The sequence below is a fragment of the Phyllobates terribilis genome, unplaced genomic scaffold (genome assembly GCF_046119375.1).
Source record: "Phyllobates terribilis strain yellow unplaced genomic scaffold, ASM4611937v1 Scaffold_4__5_contigs__length_816908805, whole genome shotgun sequence".
Lineage (NCBI taxonomy): Eukaryota > Metazoa > Chordata > Amphibia > Anura > Dendrobatidae > Phyllobates > Phyllobates terribilis.
This window is the reverse complement of record NW_027362764.1, coordinates 168,158,303-168,181,333: the sequence shown is the minus strand read 5'-3', so window position 1 is coordinate 168,181,333 and position 23,031 is coordinate 168,158,303. Positions and strand designations below refer to the sequence as shown.

Here is a 23,031-nt window from a genome sequence, read left to right as displayed (position 1 = left end):
CCTTATAGACTCGGCATTCTCACAGCATCAGTATTCACTATGGTCACGTATAAGCAAATCTCACTGACTTCAGGGACAATTTCCCTAACAAATGCCCTGGTTTACACGTGGCATCTGCTGCCACCCAGTAAAGGAACAATGAACCTAAAAGGAAAGATCTGCTCAGAACATTACATAGAAAAGAAAGGTTTCCTGGAGATTTAGGACAAAACGATGGGTGGGATTACAGCCTCTGGACAGTGTAATATATTCAGTGCAATCTAAGCAGGAGGTAAGAAATACATTTGTGATTAAGATGGGAAATAAGAATGTATTTTTTAAATTCTTTCCGGCACAAAATCATTTAAAAACTATAAGATGAGACAGAATCCTACCGCCCTAACCTCAGGCAGCATCCCATAGCTACAGGTTACCTTGTGCTGATGAACTAGGCTTTACTCTGAAACTGGGGCCCAAAGGAAAGAGTCCTCTGGGTGGCTCCCCACTGGATTGTCCCCGCCCAACTCACCCTGATTGACAGGTCTTCCCTTATTTGTGTGTATGCTTTGCACATAGAGCCGGCAGACAAGTCATCAAACCTGTCCAAAAGAAAAACTGTCTTTTTGGCCGTAGCATCCAAACGACGCAGTTTCTAGTTGTCACTAAAATAATTGCAAGAAGACTTAACCAAGAATTAACCAAGGCACCAAATTAGAATGAAGTCTTTATTGGATCATCAGCAGGTGTAAAACCCTTAAGTTCGGATTCCTCACCCATTTCAGGCATTGTTCCTTCACTTCTCATAGCAGGGATTCCCTATTTTTTTTTCTTGGGGGGATATATGGACCATGTATGTATTAAAATATAACTTTTAAAGTATAATAGAATTAGAAGATACAGAAATGGTTAGAGGTAACTAATCGAGTGTTCCCAGAAGGGGCTGATTCACAAAGTAACAAACTGTGGCTACAAATTGCAGTAAAACAGTCCTACAACGGGTAAAAAGCTGCTCATGATAATAGATGGTGTGATCTCACCCAACTTCCAGGAACACATCTATGATGTCCAGTAGAAAGTATGGGATCTAGAAGGTTAATACAGGTCTATACATTGGCTATACCTCCCAGTCATGCCCCATGCATTAGCTCCCGCTGCCCTTACAAGACAGTACCCAAGTGTAGGACTTCCAATAATGTTATACTGTACCCCACACAACTTCCCAATGCATTTCATCCTCCATCATGAGGATTCACCAGGGGATGTACTGAAGGGGAACTTAGAACAGATCAGGGGAACCATGATCATCAGATGATCCTCAGGACCCCAGCAGCAGGTGTGCAGAGTGCTGCCTGGACAAAGTGAGGTCCAAGGGCCACATCAAACTGAACCAACACCAAGAGCCACCATAACACTTACATGCTGTAAATGTCAGATAAGTCCCCATCTCATCAGTTTGGGTAAGGATTACGTTTTGTTCATAGTAGTGAGATGCTTAAACAGCTGAGTATATGGGGATCTCAAAGATGGCCATACTGTACACCACTGGTACAGCTACCAAGTCCTGCTTCCAACTATGAGCCACTCCACTTCTTTTTAACATGAAAAATACATGCAGCCAAGAGACACCGAGGAGCATGCCTTCCACCAGGATTGTCGATGGCTGTGCACCATGGCCATATGTGGCTTCGGGCGTGTGGTTATCCGCGCAAGTCTAGTATTATTTTGCCATTACAAGCACTTTTCTTTTTCCCCTATAAACCATAAATGTAAGTCATACTGATACTGACATACAAACCAAAGGCTTGAGCTATGAAGACTCTACCTTGAAATGTGGCCAAAGATCCACAAAAGGTCACCTTCATCCCATGGGGTCTCCTCTACATGACCACCACCAGAAGCAGTTCAACAATAGCAATAAGAGACAGCCATAGTATTTTCTTTGGCAAATTTTGCAGCATGTTCTCCCATGGTTGCTTTTCATATCCTGACTGCATGTGACTTAAAGGGAGTCTGCCAGAACAGAAGAACTGTTTAAAACAAGGCCAGGCACTCTGTGGACCCTTGGTGTGGCCAAACATTTAAATACACCTTCCCACTTGCTCGTTTTCCATCTATTTCCACCATTCGCTAGAGCCAAAGCTGTCAAAGAGGAAAGGGAGATGGAAACAAGTAGTTGGGAATGTACACTTAAACGTTGGCCACACCTAGGGTGCACTGAGCACCTGTACCTAGTTTGAACAGTCATTCTGTCCGGTCTCAGATATTTCTGCCAATTTACCAGAAAGTAACTTTACGTTACTCAGGGAATCTGTTAGCACAAATAAGATGCTTATAGTGGCTTTAGCACACCCTGAATAGTGCCCCAAAATCTCATGTGTGGCACCACTGAAGTAGGCAGATCCCAGTCTGACTGAATAAGAGGCACCCTGTTCTCGAGGTTTGGCCTCCTTTCAGCACACTTAATGCCATGATGGACGGCAGATACCACTCAAGCAGACAGATGAAGGCCTAAGGACATCATCAGAATTATTTCAGTAACAGAATAAGATGAAAATCCAACACCAGGAACACAATTCACAAGAAGGTAAAATCCACCAGAGAAGATCGCTTTAGAATTTACAGCAACATGACTATGTACTGTATGGGCACATATGTCAAAAATGTCTAAACTATTAAGTATGATAATTTATTAAGACTTACATCTCGCTCTGCGATCAGCTGGTCAGAGCACTCTCTCTCACGTGACAGGGCCATTTCCAGTCCTTCCACCTCTTGCCTTAGCTGCGTGGTCTCCTTCTCCAGTACAGCAGTTATCTTCAGCAACTCCTCTTTTTCTTTCATAGTCTTTTCTATTTTAAGCTGAAATGATTAAAAGCAATAATTAATACAAGATGGACGGAAAGTAACATGAGTGATGCACCCAAGGGTCGGAGCAGCCCATTCGCCCCATGATACAGCTGAGCATTGTAACATAACAGAACTGTAAGAAAAAAAAAAACTGCATGGACCCCACATCCAAAAATCACTCATTGATCTAATAACGCTAGGCAAAAATTTACAAAACTGAACATGAGGTTCTTAGTTAACATCCTGATCAGACTGTAAGAAGCCCACTACCACGTCACAGTGAACCTGTCAGTGGGTCCCTGACTAAAAAGCTGCGGCGCCGTGAGCAAACCACCATGCCAACGTCTGTGCACCAGCAGAGTGGGCGATCTGGTGCCTGACAGCACCCATGCTGCGAGGCTGAGTCTCGATGACTCCAGGCCATACCACCTTATAAAGCACAGCAACACTGGCAGCTATACAGCACCAACACCAGGTGAATGGATGTGAAAAACTCACCTTGCACAAGCTCTCAGGCTGTGAGCTAGGAACAAAAACAGGTAGAACCCATGTTGCAGTCTCCTGCTAATTTAAAAATGTCTGGGTCAAATGGAAGGAAACCCAATCCAAGTAAAACAAAAGCAAGAGGGGACACTAATACCATATTCCAGAACTGTAGAGAGAAAAAAAAGACATGGACTGCACATCCAAAAATCATACCATGACATGACCTAATGCTGCTAGGCAAAAATTGACAAAACTGAACATGAGGTTCTTCGTTTAACATTCTGATCAGACAGTACGAAGCCTACTACCACGTCACGGTGAACCTCTCAGTGGGTCATTGTACGACTTTTGGATGGTAAGTCCATGATTTTTTCTACAGTTCTGGAATGTAACATAATATAATAACATTTACAATAAAATTAGAGCGGTATTTCGAGCTGCTTATTTTCCGATAAAATCTGAGCCTCCAGCGCAGATGTGAACGGAGCCTTACACAAAATCTACACTCAAGGCAAGCAATGTTGAGAAGCTGAATAGGATGGACACGGCCGCTGTTTCATTTATATGAAACACAAGAAGGAAGAATAGGATACATGTTTCCCTTTAAGGTGAAACAGGACTTGGCTTTAATGAGTATCTCATGAGACCAATTTCTATTTTGTTCCATGAACGGCAATTACAGATATGTAATAAAATAGAAACGTAGCCCTAGTCCTTTGGTTTGGGACTGACAGTCTATAGACTATATATTAAGCTCCATGCTAGTTCTAGGGTGCCATTTCAGAGACCTTGTACAAGTATGGGATGAAGGTACAGAAAATAAGTATTTGATACAATGCCGATTTTGCAAGTTTTCCCACCTACTAAGAATGGAGAGTTCTGTAATTTTTATCGTAGGTACACTTCAACTGTGAGAGACAGAATCTTAAAATAAAATCCAATTGTATGATTTTTACATAATTAATTTGCATTTTATTGCATTAAAAAAGTATTTGATACAATAGAAAAACAGAACTTAGTATTTGACAAAGAAATCTTTGTTTGCAATAACAGAGGTCAGAAGTTTCCTGTAGTTCTTGACCAAGTTTGCACACACTGCAGCAGGGACTTTGGCCCACTCCTCCATACAGATCTTCTCCAGATCTTCCAGGAATCTCGCGATACATGACCCCATCCATCCTCTCTTCAATACAATGCAGTCGTCCTGTCCCCTTTGCAGAAAAGCACCCCCAAAGTATGATGTTTCCCCCACCATGCTTCACGGTTAGGATGGTGTTGTTGGGGTTGTACTCATCCTTCTTCCTCCAAACACGGCAAGTGGAGTTGATACAAAAAAAGTTATATTTTGGCCTCATCTGACCAAATGACCTTCTCCCATGCCTCCTCTGGATCATCCAGGTGGTCATTGACAAACCTCAAACATGTTTAGACATATTCTGGCGTGAGCAGGGGGGCCTTACATGCCCCGCAGGATTTTAATCCATGACGGGGTAGAGTGTTCCTAACGGTAATGTTTGAGACTGTAGTTCTGGGCTGATTCCTGACCTTTCTCAGAATCATCCTTACCCCACGAGGTGAGATCTTGCATGGAGCCCCAGACTGAGGAAGATTGACAGTCATCTTGTGTTTCTTCCATTTTCTAATAATTGGTACAATTAATAGAGGCAATGAGTGTAGAGTAGGAGAACTTCTTAAAAAAAAGACTAACAGGTCTGTGAGAGCCAGAATTCTTGCTGGTTGGTAGGTGATCAAATACTTAGTCCATGCAATAAATTGCAATTTATTTAAAAATCATACAATGGGATTTTCTGTTTTTTTTTTTCCAAGATTCAGTCTCCCACAGTTGAAGTTTACCTACGATAATAATTACAGACCTCTCCATTCTTTGTAGGTGGGAACTTGCAAAATTGGAAGGTATCAAATACTTCTTTTCCCCACTGTAGATGTGTTGGAAATGGTTCATCTTGGAAACATCCATTACCCAGATGTTACACACGGGCCAAGAGGTTCTGCTTGATATAGACATAGATCCAATAAGAATTCATGTATAGCTCTGTCACAAGGCCGAGTTTTCCTATTACTACCACAGATACATCACTAGGGTATAGAAAGGTCACTGAAGCAACGACTGGATGATGCCGCCTGCGGGTGGGGACAGCTGAAGACTTCTAATTGTCAATGGATTAGAAATTATCCATTGTTTCAGGTTTATGGCATATATGGAAGTACAAGTCTTTCTGGCCATTTTTAAACTTTAGGACTGGGCGATTTTCCGCATTTTTTTTTTTGTTTTGTTTTTTTGTGCATTTCTGACTTTTTTTCCTTCCCAACTTCCAAGAGCCAGAACTATAATTTTATGTCAACATAGCTGTAAAAGGGCTTTTGTTTTACAGAATAAATTGTGCTTTTGAATGACATTGTTCACTTTATCATACGACATGCTGATTAACGGGAATGAAATTCTAAGAGTGCCGACATGGTGACCTTTGCAGGAGTGCCAGCATGACGGCCACAGAAGCTTTCAGACCGCTGGCTACCCACAATCATGGTGAATGGCCCGCTGCCCGCAATGCTGGCCTTAAATGACACTCTCAGAAATTGATTGCGGCATTTAAGGAGTTAGAAGCAGCAATAGTAGCTCAGCTCCAATCACTGCTGTTAAAGGCAGATGCTGACTGTGTAACAGCCTGCATCTCCAGGTTATGGTGCAGGCTTAGCTCCAGACAACCGACAATGGATGTACCAGCCAGTGAACAGATAAGTAAAAACACTTTCTGCTCATTATATGACTTCGGTGTTACACTTTTCACAATTTTTTTCCCTTCACAGGTTATATCCCTAATTTTGAGTTGTCTCTGACCTAGTGAGAGGAAACTAGCTGCAGTGATATCTCCCATACACAGCACACAGACATGAGGGATTCCTGCTCTTTTATCGCTATGTGGAACATGTTCGAAAGCAAAAGCAACATGGAGGACAGGAGTACAGCAGCACTGTAAACCAGCATTGGAGTGAGAAACACTTATGAAAGCAGCAGGAAGGCCTGTCACTCTGCTTGTCCTCTCTCAGTGACACAACCAATCAGTTAGCTCACTGAGGAGACAGGTTACAGCTGCCTCCTGTTTAGCAGTTTTTCAGAGTGAGCAATTATATTAGGAGGTGGGGGGGGGGATAACTCATATGTGAAGAAAGAACCTTATTTAAGACATATTACAAAGTTTCTTATATTCACTCGTACTACTGATTCAATCTACAGTGACCATCTAATCTGTGCTCTGCCCTTTTTGAACGTGGCAGCATGTCACAATAACTTTACTACCAAACATTACAAAGATGTTAATGAGAGAAATATCATGCCAATAAATATAAAGTGGATCAAATTTGTCGTTTGGAAAATTCTGTCCTCAAGGCTGTAAAATGTCTAATTTTATCTACACACAATTGCAAAACTAAGAATGGGCATAAATCAGTAATTATCTTAAACGTACCTCGAGTAGACCAGCCTTAGTGGTTACCACCAACATGTCTGAATGACCTTCATCTTCCATGGTTAATAGCTCATCTACAGGTGATGACGTGCGAAATTGGAAGGGTGTGCTTGCTCCACGTATCTCTCCTTTATGGGTCACATAGCAGAATTGGTAAAATTCTCCATCATCGTTAGGAAGATAGTATCCTAAATACACAATTGAAGATGGACAATAAGAAAAACTTTTTAAAGGCATTTCTTACATACATAGAAACAACATTAAAGCACTACTCCAGAGTTTTTTATTTCCCTGTCAGAGTGGTGTCATTATTATTATTATTATTATTATTATTAATAATAATTTATATAGCGCCATTGATTCCATGGCGCTGTACATAAGAAGGGGTTACATACCAAATACAGACATCACTTGCAGTAAACAAACTAACAATGATAGAACGGTAAGGAGGGAAGAGGACCCTGCCCTTGCGGGCTTACATTCTACAGGAAAGGGGCAGAGACAGTAGGTTGAGGGGTTGCAGTAGTTCCGGTGTTGTTGGTTGAGGTGACCGCAAGCAACGTCATGGCAGGCTGTAAGCTTGTTTGAAGAGATGGGTTTTCAGGTTCCGTCTGAAGGATCCAGGTGTGGTGGATAATCGGACGTGTTGAGGCACAGAATTCCATAGGATGGGGGATATTAGGGAGAAATCTTGGAGGCGATTGCGTGAGGAACGAATAAGTGTGGAGGAGAGAAGGAGGTCTTGGGAGGACCGGAGGTTACGTGAAGGAATATATCGGGAGATTAGTTCAGAGATGTACGGAGGAGAGAGGTTATGGATGGCTTTGTAAGTCAGTGTTAGTAGTTTGAACTGGATATGCTGGGGGAATGGGAGCCAATGAAGGGATTTGCAAAGGGGGGGGTAGCAGAGGAGTAGCGAGGCAAGAGATGAACAAGTCGTGCAGCAGAGTTGAGGATGGGCAGGGGGGGGAATCGAGAGTGTCAGCAGGTAGGCCACAGAGGAGGATGTTGCAATAGTCGAGGCGGGAGATGACGAGGGCATGCACAAGCAGTTTAGTAGATTGAGGGTTGAGGAAAGGACGGATTCTGGAAATATTTTTAAGCTAGAGGCGACAGGAGGTGGCGAGAGCTTGGGTGTGGGGTTTGAAGGACAGGGCGGAGTCAAGGATTACTCCGAGGCAGCGGATTGTCGGTACAGGGGAAAGAGTAATGTCATTTATTGTGATAGAAAGATCAGGTGGGAAAAATATGAGAGATGGGGGAAAGATAATGAGTTCAGTTTTGTCCACATTGAGCTTGAGGTAGCGGGAGGAGGAGGATATGGCTGCTAGACATGCTGGGATTCTGGACAGCAGAGAGGTGACGTCTGGGCCAGAGAGGTGGATCTGGGGGTCATCAGCGTACAGATGGTACTGGAAGCCATGGGATTTTATGAGCTGTCCCAGGCCAAGGGTATAGATTGAGAAGAGTAGGGGTCCTAGGACAGAGCCTTGAGGGACTCCAACAGAGAGGGGGCGGGGTGAGGAGGTAGTGTGGGAGTGGGAGACGCTAAATGTGCGGTTAGAAAGGTATGAGGAGATCCAGGATAGGGTAAAGGAAGAGAGTATCTGTAGTAGGAGGCAATGGTCAACTGTATCGAAAGCAGAGAACAGGTCAAGAAGGAGTACAGAGAATTGTCTGTTAGCTTCGGCTGTAAGTCATTGGTGATTTTGGTAAGGGCAGTTTCGGTGGAATGGTGGGGGCGGAAGCCGGATTGTCGGTTGTCGAAGAAAGAGTTAGATGAAAAGTGGGAGGAAAGTTCAGCGTGAACGTGTTGCTCAAGGAGTTTGGAGGCAAATGGGAGCAGCGATATGGGGCGATAGCTGGACAAGGCGGTTGGGTCGAGGGATGGCTTTTTGAGGATGGGCGTGATTGTGGCATGTTTGGAGGCAGTGGGGAAAGTACCAGAAGATAGTGATAGGTTGAAGAGATGGGTTAGGGATGGGATGAGTGTGGGGGTGAGGTTGAGGAGGAGGTGGGATGGGATGGGGTCGAGTGCACATGTGGTAAGATGTGATTTGGAGAGGAGACGAGTAAGGTCTCTTTCCGTGATGTTGGGAAGGGAGGTTATGGGGGTAGGGAAATGCTGTGGAAAACTAAGGGGTTGTGGTGGTCAGACAGTAAAGACTTGCCGTGTGTGGTCAATCTTGTTTTTGAAGTGTGTGGCAAACTCCTCAGCACAGATGACGGAGGTCGGAGGGGGCAGTGGAGGGCGGAGGAGAGAGTTAAAAGTGTTGAATAGCTGTTTGGGGTTGTAGGATAGGGAGGATATGAGGGTTGTGAAGTAGGCCTGTTTAGCAGAGGTGAGTGCTGATTTGAATGCAAGTGTTGCTTGTTTGAATGCAGTGAAGTGTCACTGTTGTAATTTCCCTGTCCCTAGTCTCATACTCACCAGCCACAGTCCTCATCTGTTCTTGATGTTGCTTCGGTCATCTTCGGCAGTTTGTGACCTGCTGGATCGCGCCAGTTTTCTGGGCGAGCTGGGGGTCACGTCCCAATGCAAGTCTATGACAGCAAGAATGGGACCAGAAGGAGTGTCTTACAGAGTCACATTGAGAGCTTGTGACCGTTACCTCTGACTTATGGTCACATGATGGAGGAGCGGGACTGGGAGGAGCAGAAGACGCCAGCTGGTAAGTATATTGCAGGGTCAGGGAATACAGATTAGTAATACCACTCCAGGGATGAAATTAAAAAACAAAAAAAAAAAAAACCGCTGAAGCAGTGCTTTAAAGGAGATCAAATGTAATCAACAGGCACATTAAAGACAATATTTAAATAACTTATTGAGAACAGTTGTTAATAGTAGAATTACACTAATTAATTGGGGAACTGGGGTCCACTGACACTAAGTAAGGGTGTACAATTAAAAAAATACAATATTTCCTGTTGCTGCAGTAATTTATTCACCTCTTGGACAGCCCCTTTAGCGCAGACTTTCCATGGCAATAGGAAAAAATCATGAGGATACATGTCTCACGAACTATATTAAATGTTTCATTGAAAAAGAAAAAAAAAAAAAGGCCACTTTTCTTTCCTTAGAGGCGTTTGTCCAGTCAAATGTGATAAGTCGGCAGTCACTCTGTGTGACTGCAGGCTTATAAATCCCCCCCCCAGCACATGCACTGCGCCCTGCGGGGATTCGCCGGTTTCAGACCCGAAATAAGATTCCCCCGGCCAGTCGACGCCACCTCACTCCATACATCTGTATAGAGAAAGGACACGGCCCGTCTAGTGACGCAGCTGTACAGTGGGCGTGTCCGACTTGAAGGCGTGGCTTCGAGCAATACAAGTGTATGGAGAGAGAGGCCACGCCCACTGCCGGGGGTATGCATAAGTCATACCCTCCGGTTTCAGGACTGAAAACGGCAAATCCCTGCAGCGCACAGTGCCTGCGCTGGGGGGATTCATAAGTCTGCAATCATACAGAGTGACTGCTTGTCCAGGCCTCTATACACAGGTCTATGATATTCAGACTCAGGCTGGTGTTAGTCACCATTGTGGCAAGTTTGCCGGAATATCTAAAAAGTTTACAACATTGTAAACTTTATTTATTTTTTTTTTTTTAATTCAGTGGCTGGACAAACCTTTCTATTGCATGTGAGCGAGACCCCTTCCACACTGCATTCTTCCCCACATTCAGCGGTCTTGTCACCCAAGTCCAAACCCCACCTCTGCAAAATGGGATTCGGGTGTATGCACTGACAGGGCCATTGTTCTAAAGGTGCAGACAACGTCTCCATGAGATCTGTCATGCACCATTTTTGGGGCTTATACGCCTACTTGAGGCGGACACTCAGATGCAGCAAATTATGCCTGGGCGTCCACCTCCAGTAGGCATATACACCCGATAATTGTGCACGACAGAGCGCATGGATACTCCATCTGCATCATTATAGGCAATGGCCCCGTTGGGGCATACACCCGTATCTCATTTTGCAGGGGATTCAGACATAAGGCCCGACGGGACCACTGAACGTGGGGAAAAGTGCAGATTGGATGGGTCCTGAGGCTGCAGAAGGATCTCTCCTTTTTAGCAGACACGGCTGCTTCACTATAGCCCTGCTTGGAGCTTTCACACAGCTCTGATTTCTGACAACCAGAAGCAAACCTAATTGGCCACTGTACAACCCAGCGCAAACGGTCATCTATACAGGATATCAGCTTGGCCTAGAGAAAATTCCAGAACAGATTTAAGAAGAAAACCCTGCAACAAGTGGCAGCTTGGCTGCCTACAAACCACTGCAGGGTATGAGCCGATTATTTTTTTCTGCCCTTGCTAATCTAGAGTATCTGGACCAATAGGTATCAGTCTGATTGATTTTATGGAAGTTAGTTGACCTCAATACAATGTATGCTCATGTGGTAAAATACACAACAGACTGAGAGAAACACTTTCTAAATAACTTTCCACGTCTGAGAATTTACAACTTTATTTTACTTAGAAAGCAATTTCCGAGTAAGCAACATTACCTGACAGTCTGCAAAAATAAAAAACATATTAAATCTTTAGAAGACTCTTATATAAGAGCGTCCGGAAGGAGGTTGTGTACAGAGAGCGTATAAGCGAGACCTGGAGCACCCGGCACAAAGATGGATTGCTACAAGTAGAAATAACATCACTGTTTGAGGAGCCAGGTACTTTGGATTGTAGTAAAACAAATGTTTATTCTGGATGGTGGTAAAGCTCTTTAGCACATTTTGCTTTCTTGGACGTTTTTACATCACAAGCGTTCTGCATACACCAGCGGAGCCGGACACTTACGCTGCAGCTATTCAAACAGGGAAACTGCAGTTTTTCTATCAACAGTGGATCAGGTTTGGGAATGTGAGCATTACGCCTGCAGGATTTCAGAAAACACCACATTCACAGAATCACAATCCTTGGCCATGTGCTTCCAGAGTGACTGGTGCGCCTTGTCACTTCAAGTCTGACTTATTCAGAAATGCAGCTGGGCCCCCATTTCATTCAGGAAGCTTCACTGAGGCGACTGGTAGGATAGGCTAAAATGTGTAAGAGACTTGGTCAAGTGCCTCTATACTGTAAATGACCTTCATAAATGACGAGAACAGGATCCCTAAAACCACCTATGGGGTGTAGTAATCCGAAAAGTCAATATCGACCCTTTAACAAGCCTTGCCACATGACTTCGCATAAGAAGCCAAACTAGAAACTCCATTTGCAGATACATGTTTTGTAGTGTTTGCCCCTCATCAGTGCAAAGCAGGAGGATTTGGCTGGGTGAGAAGCCTCTGACAGTGGGTCTAAGGTATTTAAGTGGTAAAGTTTCTCCTTAGGAAAAAAAAAAATGTTAACTCAGACAAATGTCCACAGGTTAAATTTCAAATACATTGGTGTCATCCATAAGTGAGGGAATCTTGGCCATATCAAATATTAAGCCTCTGCTGCATTCACAATGAGGCCAAAAGAACGTTCTTCTGGTCTCTGTCGGGTGGGTATACGGAATAGTGCCGTAAACTATGCAGTTTCATATAAAGGTATACAGTAAAATATTCTACTACAACACAAGTTTATTAGTGATGTATCCCTTTTTATGCCTAGACAATGAGATACATCGCAGCCTTCCATCAGATGGATACAACCGGAGATCCTCCAACATATGCCTTCTACTTAGGCTCCAACTGTGATGGGAACAGAGCCTTGTGTTTATAATATAATGATATAGGTTTTGTAACAGGCACTGACAAACCCTACAAGTGAGAGAGGGTCTACATTATAGGACCCCCACCAGCCACTCAAAACACTTGTCTGGGGTTTCTCACAAAGCAGGAAGCTCTACACAGCGCTGCTTACAGGCTCGATAACAAGTCTATGAGCCCATAAGCCAATCTGTGTATAAGCTCACAGACCTACAACTCATACAATGTTCTGAATGCGAACTCAGACAGGAGTAGAGCGCTCTTGCTTCCTGAGCACCACACAGCAGATAAGTGTTTTGATCAGTGGGCTAAGGGGTCTCAGGACCTAGACAAGACCTCTAAGGGACCCTCATGGCCTCAAACTTACCACGAGTTTTAATCAAGCGTCTTGTGTGAGAAAACTCTGGAGCTATGAGCGGCAAATCCACTTGTTTCACTGCTCGTGGTGTCCTACTTGGCCAAGAGTAGTCCGGCAGGGCAACTATTCCCCGGGGTAGTCCTGCGCTTGGATGCTGTGCTCAGTCATGGTTTCAGTGCAGGACTTTGTGAAGCTATAAATGAGCACAGTGAAGGTGTCACTCCAGAGTTTTCTCACACTAAACACTTGAATAAAACACAGGGACAGAGCTCTGTAGGATATTGGTGGCAGCGGCCTTAGGTAACCGGCAATCCCCATGAAGCCTAAAGCTTGGCTAGATTCTAACCAGGGCTGTCCAGTCAGTAAGCCAAAACGTATGACTTCTCTTGTTCCACACGCCGGCTCCTTCATAAAGGCTCATATCTAATACTTTGTGCCAAAAGTATGGTACATGATGTAGTAAATTGATCTTTGCACCTTCTCCGCTAAGCTACATCCTTTTCCAGCAAATCCACTGCCCCTCCTTTGGACAAGACTCAGAAAGTGACCAAAGCATAAAAAATATGGCGCAAATCAAGAAAAACACTTTTTGGTGCAATATGCATGATATTCTTGCACGTTAGCTTGATAAGTCTCCCACTACATACTTATATGATTACAGTAACAAGCTATGTCTTGAATACATAAAATGTACAACAGAAGTATGGTAATATTTCTTTTTTTCTGGAGTCTGTACATTTCTACTTTGGTATTACTTTGTACTTACTGTAGTATACAATGTGTTTTCTGGACACCCTAAAGCAGTTTAACATAAGTTAAAGGGGGTTGTCTCTCCAGAAAATCCTGGTCTTTGGTAGAGCTTCTTAGAAAAAAATAAAAATAAAACATGTTTGACTCTCAGTTGACAGGTCCCCTGCTGAGTCTGTGCTACTGCTCCAGACCTAAAGTGATTGGCTGCAGCGCAGATGTTGTGTTGACAGCCAATCGGTGAGCTCAGCTGCTCTATGTTCCATCTACATGGGCAGAGCTGCTGCGCTCAGAGACCGGCTACTGTGCTGTCTACGTGATGTCAGTGCTGCAGCCAATCACTGACTGTAGGAGCAGTGGTAGGGACTCAGAGCTGAACCCGGGGAGGATGAGTGAAGTACGCCTTGTTTTTTTCTTTCGACAAGCTGTACCTGGGGACCGGGATTTTCTGAAAGGGAACAATAGATTAATTAAATTCATCAGTCTCACCCATATGAGACGAGTATAACAACTTTATTCTATGCATCAAGTTATGAGAAACTAGGAAGTCTGCAAACTGTTCGGCATCACTCTGTAGATCCACAAGCTGCTACCGTTTTAGTGCTCGATAGTAAAAGCATGCTTTCAGAACTTGGCTCGTTCAAGTCTCAAATGGACATTTTACAGAAAACGACATAAAATCCAGCTTTGAATGCTGGTGACAAAATAGAGTGTGCTGTGTATCCCTAGTTTATGGCCGCTCTGCTAGTTTATACAGGTGGAAGCACCCAGCTGCTATTGGAAATAAACCGAGGACTTCACTGAGCTGCTCAGCAAACAGGTGAATTACTGGGGACGACCCGGCATCCCGAGCCAAGGACCGACAGCAAACAGACAAAAGGCAGAAAACATCACAGGGAGGGGGAAAGGAAACATCACGGGGAAGGGGGAAAGGAAACATTTGTACTAGCTGTACGGGGCTTCTACACACTGAACTATTAATGTTTGGAGGTAAAATAGCTAAATAAAACATGCCAGTTTTATAATAAAACTTACATGGACCTGTTACAGCTCATGAGTGTTTATATTGGGAAATACTTGCAGTCCCCATTAAATTGTTTCTGCGCTAATTTATTTTCAACTTTGTTGTGATGCTGTGATATTTCTCCTAGAAACACCATCATAAATTGACAACTGGGTGTTAACCTTCTCCTTGCCAATGAGGTCAGAGTGTTCCATTAGTGCACAAAGTGTGACTATGTGGGGCCCCATCGGCCTCTACACGGGCCGAGCAATGCTGGGAATCCGGGTAGGTAGGGCCGTAGGTTCCATCACTGCTTCCCCATGTTAGGAAATACTGACCGGGAAGCCATCGATGGCAGCGAGGCACAAACGAGCAGCTACACTGCCTTTTACAGTTAATCCACATAAATCTAGGTACATTGTTACCAAGTGAATTTAGCCATTGAACGTAGAACAAAAGTTGACACAAAAGGCAACTCCAAATTCCTTATTATAAAAAGGAGGAAAACAGAGTTTTGGGCTAAAAAAGATACTTATTTATTGATTGTCCATATAGTAAAAATATTTAAATAAGCAAAAAAGGCATAAAGACAGAAACAATACATGGGCAACAAGGCAGTACATGCACATTAGCAGAAATGAAAGACGTATGCATATGCTTATTTCTATATACAGTACAAATAAAGGGCACAATCATCATTAATCCAAATACAGACACACACATACATATATATATATATATAATACACAGTGGTGGCCAAAAGTATTGGCACCCCTGCAATTTTGTCAGATAATACTCAGTTTCTTCCTGAAAATGATTGCAATCACAAATTCTTTGGTATTATTATCTTCATTTAATTTGCTTGCAAGGAAAAAACACAAAAGAGAATGAAGCAAAAATCAAATCATTGATCATTTCACACAAAACTCCAAAAATGGGCCAGACAAAAGTATTGACACCCTCAGCCTAATACTTGGTTGCACAACCTTTACCCAAAACAACTGCGAACAACTGCTTCCGGTAACCATCAATGAGTTTCTTACAATGCTCTGCTGGAATTGTAGACCATTCTTCTTTGGCAAACTGCTCCAGGTCCCTGATATTTGAAGGGTGCCTTCTCCAAACTGCCATTTTGAGATCTCTCCACAGGTGTTCTATGGGATTCAGGTCTGGAGTCATTGCTGGCCACCTTAGAAGTCTCCAGTGCTTTCTCTCAAACCATTTTATAGTGCTTTTGGAAGTGTGTTTTGGGTCATTGTCCTGCTGGAAGACCCATGACCTCTGAGGGAGACCCAGCTTTCTCACACTGGGCCCTACATTATGCTGCAAAATTTGTCGGTAGTCTTCAGAATTCATAATGCCATGCACACGGTCAAGCAGTCCAGTGCCAGAGGCAGCAAAGCAACCCCAAAACATCAGGGAACCTCCGCCATGTTTGACTGTAGGGACCGTGTTCTTTTCTTTGAATGCCTCTTTTTTTTGCTGTACACTCTATGTTGATGCTTTTTCCCAAAAAGCTCTACTTTTGTCTCATCTGACCAGAGAACATTCTTCCAAAACGTTTTAGGCTTTCTCAGGTAAGTTTTGGCAAACTCCAGCCTGGCTTTTTTATGTCTCGGGGTAAGAAGTGGGGTCTTCCTGGGTATCCTACCATACAGTCCCTTTTCATTCAGACGCCGACGGATAGTATAGGTTGACATTGTTGTACCCTCGGACTGCAGAGCAGCTTGAACTTGTTTGGATGTTAGTCGAGGTTCTTTATCCACCATCCGCACAATCTTGCGTTGAAATCTCTCGTCAATTTTTCTTTTCCGTCCACATCTAGGGAGGTTAGCCACAGTGCCATGGGCTTTAAACTTCTTGATGACACTGCGCACGGAAGACACAGGAACATTCAGGTCTTTGGAGATGGACTTGTAGCCTGGAGATTGCTCATGCTTCCTAACAATTTGGTTTCTCAAGTCCTCAGACAGTTCTTTGGTCTTCTTTCTTTTCTCCATGCTCAATGTGGTACACACAAGGACACAGGTTGAGTCAACTTTAATCCATGTTAACTGGCTGCAAGTGTGATTTAGTTATTGCCAACACCTGTTAGGTGGCACAGGTAAGATACAAGTGCTGTTAATTACACGAATTAGAGAAGCATCACATGATTTTTCAAACAGTGCCAATACTTTTGTCCACCCCCTTTTTTTAGGCATGGTGTGGAATTATATCCAATTTGGCTTTAGGACAATTATTTTTGTGTTTTTTCATTGAAGACAAATTAAATGAAGATAATAATACCAAAGAATTTGTGATTGCAATCATTTTCAGGAAGAAACTGAGTATTATCTGACAGAATTGCAGGGGTGCCAATACTTTTGGCCAGCACTAATATATATATATATATATATATATATATATATATATATATACACACACAGTGCCTACAAGTAGTATTCAACCCCCTGCAGATTTAGCTGGTTGACACATGCGGAATTAACTTGGCATTGTGACATTTGTACTGTAGATCAGCCTGGAAGTGGGAAATGCACTGCAGCAAATTTATTTATTTTTTTTTTAAACGTAAAAAGTTAATTCAGAGTGTCATTTATTATTCAACCCCTCAAACCACAAGAATTCTGTTTGGTCCCCCTAAAGTATTAAGAAGTAGTTCAGACACCAAGAATAATGAGCTTCACAAGTGTGGATTAAAGATCTCTTTTGCCAGCCTTTTCTGACTATTTAAGACCCTCCCCAAACTTGTGAACAGCACTCAGACATGGTCAACATGGGAAAGACAAAGGAGCATTCCAAGGCCATCAGAGACAAGATCGTGGAGGGTCACAAGGCTGGCAAGGGGTACAAAACCCTTTCCAAGGAGTTGGGCCTACCTGTCTCCACTGTTGGGAGCATCATCCGTAAGTGGAAGGCTTATGGAACTACTGTTAGCCTTCCACGGCCAGGACAGCCTTTGAAAGTGTCCTCCCGTGCCGAGGCCAGGCTTGTCCGAAGAGTCAAGGCTAACCCAAGGACAACAAGGAAGGAGCTCCGGGAAGATCTCATGGCAGTGGGGACATTGGTTTCAGTCAATACCATAAGTAACGTACTCCACCGCAATGGTCTCCGTTCCAGACGAGCCCGTAAGGTACCTTTACTTTCAAAGCGTCATGTCAAGGCTCGTCTACAGTTTGCTCATGATCACTTGGAGGACTCGGAGACAGACTGGTTCAAGGTTCTATGGTCTGATGAGACCAAGATCAAGATCTTTGGTGCCAACCACACAAGTGACGTTTGGAGACTGGATGGCACTGCATACGACCCCAAGAATACCATCCCTACATTCAAGCATGGTGGTGGCAGCATCATGCTGTGGGGCTGTTTCTCTGCCAAGGGGCCTGGCCATCCGGTCCGCATCCATGGGAAGATGGATAGCACGGCCTACCTGGAGATTTTGGCCAAGAACCTCCGCTCCTCCATCAAGGATCTTAAGATGGGTCGTAATTTCATCTTCCAACAAGACAACGACCCAAAGCACACAGCCAAGAAAACCAAGGCCTGGTTCAAGAGGGAAAAAGTCAAGGTGTTGGAGTGGCCTAGTCAGTCTCCTGACCTTAACCCAATTGAAAACTTGTGGAAGGAGCTCAAGAATAAAGTCCACATGAGACACCCAAAGAACCTAGATAACTTGGAGAAGATCTGCATGGAGGAGTGGGCCAAGATAACTCCACAGACCTGTGCCGGCCAGATCAGGTCTTATAAAAGACGATTATTAGCTGTAATTGCAAACAAGGGTTATTCCACAAAATATTAAACAGGGGTTGTAAAATAATTGACCCACACTTTTATGTTTAAAATTTAACTGAGCAACAAAACTTTTTGGTTTGTAAGACTTATGCTTCTGTTCATAAAACCTACTCTCGTTTGAAGGCTCTAACTTATTTGCATCTTATCAAACCAGCTAAATCTCGTTAAATCCATCTGGAGCCATGGTGCCCAGAGAGACAATCCATTGGGTTTCCTGTTGGGCAAGTAGTTTATAATATTACCTCCCCTAACACAACCATGAATCACATCAATACCTCGTATCATGAGAGAGACCTAGAATTACAATTGTGGCAGATCTCGATCTCATTGGGCGGCTTCTGATCACATGATCAATCCCCTGGGACATATAGGCTATGTGCCCATGCAGCAGATTTGATGCAGTGCGTTTTTGCCTCTCTCTGGCAGAAAAAAAACCACATGCAGATTTACATGCGTTTTTTCAAGCACTTTTCCAACTGATTTTGAGCATCACTTGGAAAGTGCTTGACAAATTGGTCACACAATATAAATCCATGCAACAGGCATGGATTTATATTGTGTGACCAACTTCGATGCTTTAAATGCAGCATCTATAGTAAAAAATAAAAAAAAATAAAAAAAAGTTAAAGAGTTAAAAACAAAAAAAAACCTGGATACTCACCTCTCCGGTCTTCTCTCGGCCACGTCCTCTCTCCTCGGCGTCCCACAGTGACGTCATTTAGTCAGCTGATGGTCACGAGACCATCACCTGACCACTGACATCAGCGGTCGCGTGACCATCAGGTGACTAAATGACGTCACCGCAGGTCCTGCCAGTACACCGCGAGACGCCGAGAAGAGAGGACGTGGCCGGGAGTAGACCGGAGAGGTCAGTATACAGTTTTGTTTTTTTTATTTTTAACTTTATTTCTTTTTTTCACCGCGTGGTAGCCTGGATGAAGTGGAGTTGTAGCCTCCTCTTCATCCCGGGTACCACACGCACCGCGATTACGCCGCAAATTCGCGGCCATTGAATTTAATTGAAAAGCAGCAAATCCACATATACCTGCGGGTTTGCTGCGTTTCAATGTTCCTCAATGGCCGCGAATTTGCGGTGTGATCGCAGTAGAAATGGTCATGCTGCGTTTTGCAACGCAATGCGAATTTGGCGCGCTAATTAGCGCATCATTTGCACAGCACATCCGAATTCACATTGCTTTGCATGGCAGACGGTTTTACAAGTGTTTTTGCGGCCGTAAAAACGCTACAAAAAAGCTACGTGGGCACATAGCCTAAGGGTCCCGTTGTTCAGTCTGATGTACCAGCCCCACTGAGGAAGAAACACATTAAATGCGCGAAACACGCGTTGGGGACTCTTCGGTTTGGTAACTCTGCAATGTGCACTAGTGCTATGGGTACGAGCGTTTTTCTGCCATGTACATAGGTAATTTGATACTTGGATGTCTGCATTTGAATTAATGACCATTGTGATTTATACATGTACAATATATATATATATATATATATATATATATATATATATATATATATATATATATATATATATATATATATATATATATATATATATATATATATATATATATATATATATATAAAACAATACATGGGCAACAAGGCAACATATTCACATTGGCAGCAATCGATGAAAGAAGTATGCATAGGCGTATTTTTGTGTGTATATTATATAATGTATAAATTATATAATATACACACAAAAATACGCCTATGCATACTTCTTTCATCGATTGCTGCCAAAGTGAATATGTCAGGCAGCACGGTGGCTCAGTGGTTAGCTCTGCTGCCATGTAGCGCTGGGGTCCTGGGTCCAAATCCCACCAAGGACAACATCTGCAAGGAGTTTGTATGTTCTCCCCGTGTTTGCGTGGGTTTCCTCCGGGTTCTCCGGTTTCCTCCAACACTCCAAAGACATACTGATAGGGAATGTAGATTGTGAGCCCCAATGGGGACAGTGATGATGTCTGTAAATTGTCTGAATTGTAAAGCGCTGCGGAATATGTTGGCACTATATAAATAAAAAGATTATTATTATTGCCTTGTTGCCCATGTATTGTTTTGTCTGTCTTTAAGCCTTTTTGCTTAAAGGGGTATTCCCATCTCCAAGATCCTATCCCAATATGTAGTAGGTGTAATAATATTGGCAAATACCTTCAATTAGAAATTTAGTATAGTTCTTCTGATTCGCGAGGTCTTCCTCATGTGCAAGCATTGCAGGAACTTAGGTATACCATGGAAACCTAAAGGTCCTGCAATGCCCTGCACATGAGGAAAGACATAGGAAATCAAAAGAACTATACTACATTTCTAATCGGAGGTATTTGCTAATATTTTTATTATTACACCTACTACATATTGGGATAGGATCTTGGAGATGTGAATACCCCTTTTAATATATATTTTTTTATTATATGTACAATTAAGTATGTTTTAGCCCAAAACTCTGTTTTTCCTCCTTTTTGCAATTACAGTCTTTTTAAAGATATCAACAAAAAATAAACCCTTTTACAGACACAGGTAACGAGGTCTTTCAAATTTAAGACTTTCCTGTTAAAATTATTTTCTTTGAATTTTGCAAAAGATTACGTTCACACAAAACCTGTGAAAAAGTTGCCCACATTATCCAAAAAACTGCATTTTGTACACATATGCTGTCTAATATCTTCATGAAAGTGTCCCGATTCTCATGCTCTGTAACTTGTCATCAACTTTTTTTTCAGTGGGTGTTTCCGCTTTACAAGTAATTTATTAGCAATATAGGAGCTGGAACATATTTGCCATCACTCCCAGGATGCATCATGTCATTAGCCATTAGCTTGCCTGCTCTTAACTGAAGGTTGCCTCTCGGTTATGTCTGTATGCCACTTGACAGACAGGAGAGGAGGAGTAGAGAGACAAAGATTCATTTGTATCTCTGTAACCTATATCAGAGTCTACAGCAAGAAAGAATCAGAAAAACGACACTTGAGGCCGGGCGTCACACTAGCGTAGCGCATCTGATGCGATAAGCTAATGACACTCGGCTCCAGCTCCGCTGCAAGCGTGATCCGAGTGTCAGGGCAAAGTAATTTCTCCAACTCCTCTATGGCTGGAGTCTGCGGTAATCGGACTGCACTCGGATCACATCCGAGTGCAGTCCGATGCTTTGCATGCACCCATATACTTGTATGGGAGAGTGCTGTCCGATATACAGTGGGTACGGAAAGTATTCAGACTCCTTTAAAATGTTCACTCTGTTTCATTGCAGCCATTTGGTAAATTCTAAAGTTCATTTTTGTCCTCATTAAAGAACATTCTGCACCCCATCTTGACTGAAAAAAAAACCCCAGAAATGTAGACATTTTTGCAAATTTATAAAAAGACAAACTGAAATATCACACGGTCATAAGTATTCAGACCCTTTGCTCAGACACTCATATTTAAATCACATGCTGTCCATTTCCTTGTGATCCTCCTTGAGATGGATCTACTCCTTCATTGGAGTCCAGCAGTGTTTAATTAAACTGATAGGACTTGATTTGGAAAGGCACACACCTGTCTATATAAGACCTCACAGCTCACAGTGCATGTCAGACCAAATGAGAATCTTGAGCTCAAAAGGAACTGCCCAAGGAGCTCAGAGACAGAATTGTGGCAAGGCACAGATCTGGCCAAGATTACAAAAGAATTTCTGCATTACTCAAAGGTTCCTAAGAGCACAGTGGCCTCCATAATCCTTAAATGGAAGAAGTTTGGGACCACCAGAAGTCTTCCTAGACTTGGCCGTCCAGCCAAACTGAGCAATCGTGGGAGAAGAGCCTTGGTGAGAGAGGTAAAGAAGAACCCCAAGATTACGGTGGCTGAGCTCCAGAGATGCAGTAGGGAGATGGGAGAAAGTTCCACCAAGTCAACTATCGCTGCAGCCCTCCACCAGTTGGGCCTTTATGGCAGAGTGGCCAGACGGAAGCCTCTCCTCAGTGCAAGACATATGAAAGCCCGCATAGAGTTTGCTCAAAAACACATGAAGGACTGCCAGACTATGAGAAATAAGATTCTCTGGTCTGATGAGACAAAGATAGAACTTTTTGGTGATTATTCTCAGCGGTATTTGTGGAGAAAAGCAAGCACTGCTCATCACCTGCCCAATACAATCCCAACAGTGAAACATGGCGGTGGCAGCATCATGCTATGGGGGTGTTTTTCAGCTGCAGGGACACGACGACTGGTTGCAATTGAAGGAAACTTGAATGCGGCCAAGTACAGAGATATCCTGGATGAAAACCTCTTCCAGAGTGCTCTGGACCTCAGACTTGGCCGAATGTTCACCTTCCAACATGCAATGACCCTAAGCACACAGCTAAAATAACAAAGGAGTGGCTTCAGAACAACTCTGTGACCATTCTTGACTGGCCCAGCCAGAACCCTGACCTTAACCCAATTGAGCATCTCTGGAGAGACCTGAAAATGTCTGTCCACCAACGTTCACCATCTAACTTGACGGAACTGGAGAGGATAGGCAAGGAAAAATGGCAGAGGTGTGAAAAAAAATCCAGGTGTGAAAAACTTGTTGCATCATTCCCAAGAAGACTCATGGCTGTACTAGCTCCAAAGGGTACTTCTACTCAATACTGAGGGTC

The 23,031-nt window shown here is 43.3% G+C and overlaps 1 protein-coding gene across 2 annotated transcripts in view; it reads right to left on the bottom strand.

The window, feature by feature from the left end:
* Positions 1–23,031, bottom strand: part of TAX1BP1 (Tax1 binding protein 1) — a 115,019-nt gene that overhangs the window by 74,447 nt on the left and 17,541 nt on the right. For both annotated transcript variants that reach the window (XM_073677912.1, XM_073677911.1), the window contains exons 4-5: positions 6,801–6,988; positions 2,680–2,838 (exon numbers count right to left, since the gene is read on the bottom strand). In XM_073677912.1, coding sequence (XP_073534013.1) covers positions 2,680–2,838; positions 6,801–6,988 — 347 coding nt within the window. The remainder of the gene's footprint in view (positions 1–2,679; positions 2,839–6,800; positions 6,989–23,031) is intronic.